This window comes from Oncorhynchus gorbuscha, linkage group LG05 (assembly GCF_021184085.1).
Source record: "Oncorhynchus gorbuscha isolate QuinsamMale2020 ecotype Even-year linkage group LG05, OgorEven_v1.0, whole genome shotgun sequence".
Lineage (NCBI taxonomy): Eukaryota > Metazoa > Chordata > Actinopteri > Salmoniformes > Salmonidae > Oncorhynchus > Oncorhynchus gorbuscha.
Window position 1 is genome coordinate 96748907 of NC_060177.1, and position 10409 is coordinate 96759315.

Below are 10409 nucleotides of genomic sequence, written 5' to 3' on the forward strand. Positions count from 1 at the left end.
TGGGGGGGCACACAATGCAAATAGTCCGGGTTGCCATTTGATTACCTGTTCTTGAGTCTTATGGCTTGTGGGTAAAAACTGTTGAGAAGCATTTTGGTCCTAGACTTGGCACTCCGGAACCCTAGACCCACTCCAATTTGTATATCGCCCAAACAGATCCACAGATGATGCAATCTCTATTGCATTCCACACTGCCTTTTCCCACCTGGACCAAAGGAAGACCTGTTCATTGACTACAGCTCAGCGTTCAACCACATAGTGCCCTCAAAGCTCATCACTAAGCTAAGTACTCTGGGACTAAACACGGGCCGCTCCCAGGTGGTGAGGGTAGGTAACAACACATCCACCACGCTGCTCCTCAACAGGGGGGCACCTCAGGGGTGCGTAGTCCCCTCCTGTACTACCTGTTCACTCATGACTGCATGGCCAGGCACGACTCCAACACCATCATTAAGTTTGCCGATGACACAACAGTGGTAGGCCTGATCACCGACAACGATGAGACAGCCTATAGGGAGGAGGTCAGAGACCTGACCATGTGGTGCCTCTCCCTCAACAGGAAAAGGAGGACCGAGCACGCCCCCATTCACATCGACGGGGCTGTAGTGGAGCCGGTTGAGAGCTTCAAGTTCCACATCAACAACAAACTAACATGGTCCAAACACACCAAAACAGTCGTGAAGAGGGCACGACAAAACCTATTCCCCCCCAAGGACACTGAAAAGATTTGGCATTTGTCCTCAGATCCTCAAAAGGTTCTACAGCTGCACCATCGAGAGCATCTTGACTGGTTGCATCAGTGCCTGGTACGGAAACTGCACTGCCTCCGACCGCAAGGCACTACAGAGCCCAGTACATCACCGGGGTTAAGCTTCCTGCCATCCAGGACCTCTATACCAGGCGGTGTAGAGCCAAGTCTAGATCCAAGAGGCTTCTAAACAGCTTCTACCACCAACCCATAAGACCCCTGAACATCTAATCAAATGGCTACCCAGACTATTTGCACCCCTTCCCCCCATTTTACGCTGCTGATACTCTCTGTTATTATCTATGCATAGTCACTTTAATAACTTTACCTACATGTACAAATTACCTCAACTAACCAGTGCCCCTGCACATTGACTCTGTACCGGTACCCCCTGTATATAGTCTCACTATTGTTATGTTACTGCTGCTTTTTAATTGCTTGTTACTTTTATTTCTTATTCATAAATTTTTTAACTGCATTGTTGGTTAGGGGCTCATAAGTAAGTATTCGGCGCATGTGACTAATACAATTTGATTTGAATTTGTGTCAGCCACACTGTCTAAAAAGGTTTTTTTGATCCTAGTGGTTGTATTAATTAGGGATCTATCGCGTCCCACAACTGTCCCAGACTGTTTTGAATATTTATTTCTCACACAGAATAGAACAAGTCAACTGTTGTACTATGGGGATAGTAGATTGACATAAACTTGTGATTTTGCTATTCATTTGGCCTACTCTTCTTGTTGGCTGACGAAAAGTAAATGTGGACAATTCTTCCAATTGGATAAGAACGCGTGCAGTTGCGTCCCTAAGGGTGTCTGTCTTCACTTGTAGCCTGTGAGAAAGACCCAATCACGTGATGGAGAGCTCACTCAGTGAGTGTTTCGAAGCAATCAGGGAGAAGGGCACAACAAAGGCATGGATTTTAAGGGGCATTATGGCCACAAAGGGGAAAAGCCACAGTGAAATGTGAGGCATTATCAAGTGAAATTATGAATGAGAGACTGTAGTGTGTACAGCCTGCTCATGCCTTTCAAGTGACTTTTATCAGATCACCATTAGTCTCATCATGCAGCCTTACAATGTATTACAAATCAAAACATATAGCCCAACGTTTGTAGAACAACTAAAGTCACATGAATTACTCTAAATGAAGCATATTGGAGTACCTGTGTCTTTGTTAACCTATCAACACAGCCACATGTTCACAGTCCCTCAAATCGCTCGTAGAAAATATCCTTTCTGTTATATTCAGCTTTGTTTAATTGTGTCCTATAAAAATAATACTATAAAATAATACTATACATTAATACTATAAAATAATACTATACATTAATACTATAAAATAATACTATAACATAATAATATAAAATAATACTATACAATAATTCTGCATACTCCTAAGCACATCTAGTCTGCTAAATGAACTAGTGTAGCCCACAGCCATTTGGCAAAGCCACATCAGGACCTAACATCAGGACAACTAAATGAACTAGTGTAGCCCACAGCCAGATCAGGACCTAACATAAGGACAACTAAATGAACTAGTGTAGCCCACAGCCAGATCAGGGCCTAACATAAGGACAACTAAATGAACTAGTGTAGCCCACAGCCAGATCAGGACCTAACATAAGGACAACTAAATGAACTAGTGTAGCCCACAGCCACATCAGGACCTAACATGATGACAACACAGAGGATGCTGTTCTGTTCTTCTGAAATAGACTACATTTCCTTCATATCATGTTTCTTTAGACCTGTCTAAAATAATTTGTGAAGATGTAACTCCCTCCCTCCCTCCCTCCCTCAGGCTGACCATACGGGGCTGATGTTAGCAGGATGGGCATGATGCCAGGATGGACATGATGCTAACCTCCCTCCCAGGATGGACATGATGCTAACCCTCCCTCCCTCAGGCTGGCCAGACGGGGCTGATGTTAGCAGGATGGACATGATGCTCCCTCCCTCCCTCCCTCAGGCTGGCCAGACAGGGGCTGATGTTAGCAGGATGGACATGATGCTAACCCTCTCCCTCCCTCAGGCTGGCCAGACGGGGCTGATGTTAGCAGGATGGACATGATGCTAACCCCCTCCCTCCCTCCCTCAGGCTGGCCAGACGGGGCTGATGTTAGCAGGATGGACATGATGCTAACCCTCCCTCCCTCCCTCCCCCTCCCTCAGGCTGGCCAGACGGGGCTGATGTTAGCAGGATGGACATGATGCTAACCCCTCCCTCCCTCCTGGCCAGACGGGGCTGATGTTAGCAGGATGGACTGATGCCCCCTCCCTCCCTCAGGCTGGCCAGACGGGGCTGATGTTAGCAGGATGGACATGATGCTAACCCTCTCCCTCCCTCCCAACCTCCCAACCTCCCTCCCAACCTCCCAACCTCCCTCCCTCCCTCAGGCTGGCCAGACGGGGCTGATGTTAGCAGGATGGACATGATGCTAACCCCTCCCTCCCTCCTCCCTCAGGCTGGGCTGGCCAGACGGGGCTGATGTTAGCAGGATGGACATGATGCTAACCCCCAACCTCCCTCCCTCAGGCTGGCCAGACGGGGCTGATGTTAGCAGGATGGACATGATGCTAACCCTCTCCCTCCAGACGGGGCTGATGTTAGCAACCCCCAGACGGGGCTCCCTTAGCCCTCCTCCCTCCCTCCCAACCTCCCTCCCTCAGGCTGGCCAGACGGGGCTGATGTTAGCAGGATGGACATGATGCTCCCCCCTCCCTCCCAACCTCCTGGCCAGACTCCAGGATGGACATGATGCTCCCCTCCCTCCCTCAGGCTGGCCAGACGGGGCTGATGTTAGCAGGATGGACATGATGCTAACCCTCTCCCTCCCTCAGGCTGGCCAGACGGGGCTGATGTTAGCAGGATGGACATGATGCTAACCCCCTCCCTCCCTCCCTCAGGCTGGCCAGACGGGGCTGATGTTAGCAGGATGGACATGATGCTAACCCCCTCCCTCCCTCAGGCTGGCCAGACGGGGCTGATGTTAGCAGGATGGACATGATGCTAACCCTCTCCCTCCCTCCCAACCTCCCAACCTCCCTCCCTCCCTCAGGCTGGCCAGACGGGGCTGATGTTAGCAGGATGGACATGATGCTAACCCCTCCCTCCCTCCCTCAGGCTGGCCAGACGGGGCTGATGTTAGCAGGATGGACATGATGCTAACCCCCTCCCTCCCTCAGGCTGGCCAGACGGGGCTGATGTTAGCAGGATGGACATGATGCTAACCCTCCCTCCCTCCCTCCTCCCTCCCTCCCTCAGGCTGGCCAGACGGGGCTCCCAACCTCCCCTCCCTCCCTCAGGCTGGCCAGACGGGGCTGATGTTAGCAGGATGGACATGATGCTAACCCCCCTCCCTCCCTCCCTCAGGCTGGCCAGACAGGGCTGATGTTAGCAGGATGGACATGATGCTAACCCCTCCCTCCCTCCCTCCTCAGGCTGGCCAGACAGGGCTGATGTTAGCAGGATGGACATGATGCTAACCCTCCCCTCCCTCCCTCCCTCCCTCAGGCTGGCCAGACAGGGCTGATGTTAGCAGGATGGACATGATGCTAACCCCCTCCCTCCCAACCTCCCTCCCTCCCTCAGGCTGGCCACCTCCATGATGCTCCCTCCCTCCCAACCTCAGGCTGACCAGACAGGGCTGATGTTAGCAGGATGGACATGATGCTAACCCTCTCCCTCCCTCCAGGCTGACCAGACTGATGTTAGCAGGCTGGCCAGGCTGGCAGGGGGCTGATGTTAGCAGGATGGACATGATGCTAACCCCCTCCTCCCCTCAGGCTGGCCACCTGATGTTAGCCATGATGCTAACCCCTCCCTCCCTCAGGCTGACCAGACGGGGCTGATGTTAGCAGGATGGACATGATGCTAACCCCCTCCCTCCCTCAGGCCCAGAAGGGGCTGATGTTAGCAGGATGGACCTCCCTCCCTCCCTCCCTCAGGCTGACCAGACGGGGCTGATGTTAGAAGGATGGACATGATGCTAACCCTCTCCCTCCCTCCCTCCCTCCCTCAGGCTGGCCAGACAGGGCTGATGCTGGCGGTCAGTCATGGCAGGATGGACATGGTTCGGGCGCTGCTGGCCCAGGGGGCAGAGGTCAATGTCCAGGATGATGAGGGTTCTACAGCCCTGATGTGTGCCAGCGAACATGGCCACGCTGAGATAGTCAAACTACTGCTGGCCCAGCCGGGCTGCGACGCCACTCTCAGCGACAGTGTGAGTGTCTCTGTCTGTCTGTCTGTCTGGCTGTCTGTCTGTCTGTCTGTCTGTCTGTCTGTCTGTCTGTCTGTCTGTCTGTCTGTCTGTCTGCCTGGCTGGCTGGCTGGCTCTCTGGCTGTGTCTCTGGCTGTGTCTCTGTCTGTCTGTCTGTCTGGCTGTGTCTCTGTCTGTCTGTCTGTCTGGCTGTGTCTCTGTGTCTCTGGCTGTGTCTCTGTCTGTCTGTCTGGCTGTGTCTCTGGCTGTGTCTCTGTCTGTCTGTCTGGCTGTGTCTCTGGCTGTGTCTCTGTCTGTCTGTCTGGCTGTGTCTCTGGCTGTGTCTCTGTCTGTCTGTCTGGCTGTGTCTCTGTGTGTCTCTGGCTGTGTCTCTGTCTGTCTCTGGCTGTGTCTCTGTCTGTCTCTGGCTGTGTCTCTGGCTGTGTCTCTGGCTGTGTCTCTGGCTGTCTCTGGCTGTGTCTCTGGCTGTCTCTGGCTGTGTCTCTGTCTGTGTCTCTGTCTGTGTCTGTCTGTCTGTCTGTCTGTCTGTGTCTGTCTGTCTGTCTGTCTGTCTGTCTGTCTGTCTGTCTGTCTGTCTGTCTGTCTGTGTCTCTGTCTGTCTGTCTGTCTGTGTCTCTGCCTGTCTGTCTGTCTGTCTGTCTGTCTGTCTGTCTGTCTGTCTGTCTGTCTGTCTGTCTGTGCTGTCTGTGTCTCTGTCTGTCTGTCTGTCTGTGTCTCTGTCTGTCTGTCTGTCTGTCTGTCTGTCTGTCTGTCTGTCTGTGTCTCTGTCTGTCTGTGTCTCTGTCTGTCTGTGTCTCTGTCTGTCTGTGTCTGTCTGTCTGTCTGTGTCTCTGTCTGTCTGTCTGTCTTTGTCTGTGTCTCTGTCTGTCTGTCTGTCTGTCTGTGTCTGTCTGTCTGTGTCTCTGTCTGTCTGTTTGTCTGTGTCTCTGTCTGTCTGTGTCTCTGTCTGTCTGTCTGTCTGTCTCTGTCTCTGTCTGCTGTCTGTCTGTCTGTGTCTCTGTCTGTCTCTGCCTGTCTGTCTGTCTCTGTCTCTGTCTGTCTGTGTCTCTGCCTGTCTGTGTCTCTGTCTGTCTGTGTCTCTGTCTGTCTGTGTCTCTGCCTGTCTGTGTTTGTCTGCCTGTCTGTCTGTCTGTGTCTGTCTCTGTCTCTGTCTGTCTGTGTTTGTCTGTGTCTGTCTGTCTGTCTGTCTGTCTGTCTGTCTGTCTGTCTGTCTGTCTGTCTGTCTGTCTGTGTCTCTGTCTGTCTGTGTCTCTGTCTGTCTGTGTCTCTGTCGTCTGTCTGTCTGTCTCTGTCTGTCTGTGTCTCTGTCTGTCTGTCTGTCTGTGTCTGTCTGTCTGTCTGTGTCTGTCTGTCTGTCTGTGTCTCTGTCTGTCTGTGTCTCTGTCTGTCTGTCTGTGTCTCTGTCTCTGTGTCTGTCTGTCTCTGTGTCTCTCTGTCTGTCTGTGTCTCTGTCTGTCTGTGTCTCTGTCTGTTCCTTCAGTTGTGTCTCATTCAGTCTGTACAACTGTCTGTCTGTGTCTCTGTCTGTCTGTCTGTCTGTCTGTCTGTCTGTCTGTCTGTGTCTCTGTCTGTCTGTCTGTCTGTCTGGTCACAAGGTCTGTCTGTCTGTCTGTCTGTCTGTCCTGTCTGTCTGTCTGTCTGTCTGTCTGTCTGTCAGTCACCGTCTGTCTGTCTGTCTGTCTGTCTGTCGTCTGTTCTGTCTGTCTGATCTCTGTCCCTTACCTCTGTTCTCTGACCTCTAACCCTGTAACTCTGTTCCTGTCTGTCTAACTCCTGTCTGTCCTGTCTGTCTCTCTGTCCCTGACCTCTGTCCCTGTCTGTTCTCTGTCCTCTAACCCTGTCTGTTCCCTGACCTCTGTCTGTCTGTCTGTCTCTTCCCTGTCTGTCTGTCTGTCTGTCTCTGTTGTCTGACCTCTAACCCTGTCTGTTGTCTGTCCTATAACCCTTCTCTGTTCTGACCTCTGTGTCCTGTCTGTCTGTTCCCTGACCTCTGCCCCCTGTCTGTTCTGTCTGTTCCTTTAACCCTGAACATTGTTGTACAACTGACTAGGTAACCCCTTTCCCTCTCTCTCTAGGATGAGAGCAACTCTGTTCCCGACTCTGGAACACCATAGCAGTGTTGTTGTCTGACCACGTAAACTTCTAACCCAGTTCCCGGTCAGACCTCTAACCCCCTGATCTCTGACCCTACCTCTCTTCTCTGACCTCTAACCCTTAACTCTGTTCCCTGACCTCTAACCCTAACCCTTACCTCTGTTCCCTGACCTATAACCCTTACCTCTGTTCCCTGACCTATAACCCCTACCTCTGTTCCCTGACCTCTAACCCTTACCCTTACCTCTGTTCCCTGACCTCTAACCCTTACCTCTGTTCCCTGACCTCTAACCCTTACCTTTCTTCCCTGACCTATAACCCTTACCTCTCTTCCGTGACCTCTAACCCTTACCTCTCTTCCCTTACCTCTCTTCCCTGACCTCTAACCCTTACCTCTGTTCCCTGACCTCTAACCCTTACCTCTGTTCCCTGACCTCTAACCCTTACCTTTCTTCCCTGACCTCTAACCCTTCTCTCTCTTCCCTGACCTCTAACCCCTACCTCTCTTCCCTGACCTCTAACCCTTCTCTCTCTTCCCTGACCTCTAACCCCTACCTCTCTTCCCTGACCTCTAACCCTTACCTCTAACCCTTACCTCTCTTCCCTGACCTCTAACCCCTACCTCTCTTCCCTGACCTCTAACCCTTACCTCTCTTCCCTGACCTCTAACCCTTACCTCTGTTCCCTGATCTCTAACCCTGACCTCTAACCCCTACCTCTCTTCCCTGACCTCTAACCCCTACCTCTGTTCCCTGACCTCTAACCCCTACCTCTCTTCCCTGACCTCTAACCCCCCTACCTCTCTTCCCCTGACCTCTAACCCCTACCTCTCTTCCCTGACCTCTAACCCTTACCTCTGTTCCCTGTACCAGAGCTGCTTGCCCTGAAATCACTTTTTGACAAACATATTTTTGTTTTGAGCAGAGCAACTATTCTCCCGCTGTAGTTCTAATGTTATCTATGTGTGCGTGTTGTGTTCGGTTGTTTGCGTGTTGTGTGTGTGCGCATGGTGTGCGTGTTGTGTTCGGTTGTGTGCGCATGTTGTGTGTGTGTGTGCGTGTTGTGTTCGTTTGTGTGCGCATGTTGTGTGTGTGCGCATGGTTTGTGTGTGTGTCTCCAGGGAACCCCTCGTCTGAGTAGGAAGATGTCCCCCAGTCCCACCAGGAGGGGCATGTTTGACTAGCGCCACCGCCCATTGGTCAAGTCTCATGACACCAACCAACCAACCGCTGAGGATTTCAACCCTCAGGGACAGACTTTGGCCCCACCCCTGACAACCTGATTGGACCATGTGGGATTATTGACAATGCAGTTCAACCAGAAAGGTTCCATGGGTTTATTGACCATGTGGTCCAACCAGAAAGGTTCCCTGGGTTTATTGACCATGTGGTCCAACCAGAAAGGTTCCCTGGGTTTATTGACCATGTGGTCCAACCAGAAAGGTTCCCTGGGTTTATTGACCATGTGGTCCAACCAGAAAGGTTCCCTGGGTTTATTGACCATGTGGTCCAACCAGAAAGGTTCCCTTTATTGACCATGGGTTTCCCTGGGTTTATTGACCATGTGGTCCAACCAGAAAGGTTCCCTGGGTTTATTGACCATGTGGTCCAACCAGAAAGGTTCCTGGGGTTTATTGACCATGATGAAAGATGAAACATATTGGTCAGTCTTTTGTAAGATGAGCTGGTATTGGTCAGTCTTGTAATAAGATGAGCTGGTATTGGTCAGTCTTGTAGTAAGATGAGCTGGTATTGGTCAGTCTTCTACATGAACATCCCAAAGTGTCCTTGTTAAACCACCACCAGCATTCTGTCTGCTCTGAGTGGATAGAGAGAAGGGGGAGAGGAGAAGGAGGGAGAGGAGAAGGAGGGAGAGGAGGAGGAGGGAGAGGAGGAGGGAGAGGAGGAGGAGGGAGAGGAAAAAGATAAGGAGGAGGGAGAGAAGGAGGGAGGGAAAAGAGAAGGAGGAGGGAGAGGAAAAAGAGGAGGAGGGAGAGAGGAGGAGGGAGAGGAGGAGGAGGAGGAGAGGAAAAAGAGGGAGGAGGGAGAGGAAAAAGAGGAGGGAGAGGAGGAGGAGGGAGGAGGAGGGAGAGGAGGGAGAGGGGAGGGAGGAGGGGAGGGAGGAGGAGGAGGGAGAGGAGGAGGAGGGAGAGGGAGGAGGGAGGGAGGGAGGAGGAGGGAGGAGGAGGAGGGGGAGGAGGGGAGAGGAGAAAGAGAAGGAGGAGGGAGAGGAGAAAGAGAAGGAGGAGGGAGAGGAGAAAGAGAAGGAGGGGGGAGAGGAGAAAGAGAAGGAGGGGAGAGGAGAAGGAGGAGGAGGGAGGGAAAGAGAAGGAGGAGGGAGAGGAGGAGGGAGAGGAAAAAGAGAAGGAGGAGGGAGAGGAGAAAGAGAAGGAGGAGGGAGAGGAAAAAGAGAAGGAGGAGGGAGAGGAGAAAGAGAAGGAGGAGGGAGAGAAGAGAAAGAGAAGGAGGAGGGAGAGGAGAAAGAGGAGGAGGGAGAGGAGAAAGAGAAGGAGGGAGGGAGGGAGGAGAAAGAGAAGGAGGGAGAGGAGAAGGAGGAGGGAGAGGAGAAGGAGGGAGGGAGAGGAGAAGGAGGAGGGAGAAAGAGAGGAGGAGGAGGGAGGAGGGAGGGAGAGGAGAAGGAGGAGGAGGAGGGAGAGAGGAAGGAGGAGGAGGAGGGAGAGGAGAAGGAGGAGGAGGAGGGAGGAGGAGGGAGAGGAGGAGGAGAAGGAGGAGGAGAAAGAGAAGGAGGAGGGAGAGGAGAAAGAGAAGGAGGGAGAGGAGAAAGAGAAGGAGGAGGGAGAGGAGGAGAAGGAGGGAGAGGAGGAGGAGGGAGAGGAGAGAGAGAGAAGGAGGGAGAGGAGGAGGAGGGAGAGAGAAGGAGGGAGGGAGAGGAGAAGGAGGAGGAGGGAGGGGGAGAGAGAAGAGGAGGAGGGAGGAGGAGAAGAGGAGGAAGAGAAAGAGAGGAGGAGGAGAAAGAGGAGGAGGAGGGAGAGGAGAAAGAGAAGGAGGAGGGAGAAAGAGAAGGAGGAGGGAGAGGAGAAGGAGGAGGGAGGGAGGGAGAAAGAGGAGGAGGGAGAGGAGGAGGAAGGAGGGAGAGGAGAAAGAGAAGGAGGGAGAGGAGAAAGAGGAGGAGGAGGGAGAGGAGAAGGAGGAGGAGAAAGAGAAGGAGGAGGGAGAGGAGAAAGAGAAGGAGGAGGGAAAGAGAAGGAGGAGGGAGAGAGAAAGAGAGGAGGGAGAGGAGAAAGAGGAGGAGGAGAAAGAGAAGGAGGAGGGAGAAGAAAGAGAAGGAGAGGAGAAAGAGGGAGGAGGGAAAGAAGGAGTAGAGAGGCCATACTACTT

The 10409-nt window shown here is 52.6% G+C and overlaps 1 protein-coding gene across 1 annotated transcript in view; it reads left to right on the forward strand.

Annotated features, from left to right (window-relative positions):
- kank1a (KN motif and ankyrin repeat domains 1a) overlaps nt 1-8254 on the forward strand; it is a 143219-nt gene extending 134965 nt beyond the window's left edge. Inside the window, 2 exon segments of the mRNA XM_046348363.1 lie at nt 4780-4980; nt 8192-8254. Of these exon segments, the coding sequence (XP_046204319.1) occupies nt 4780-4980; nt 8192-8254 (264 nt within the window).
- Nucleotides 8255-10409: the final 2155 nt, after the last annotated feature.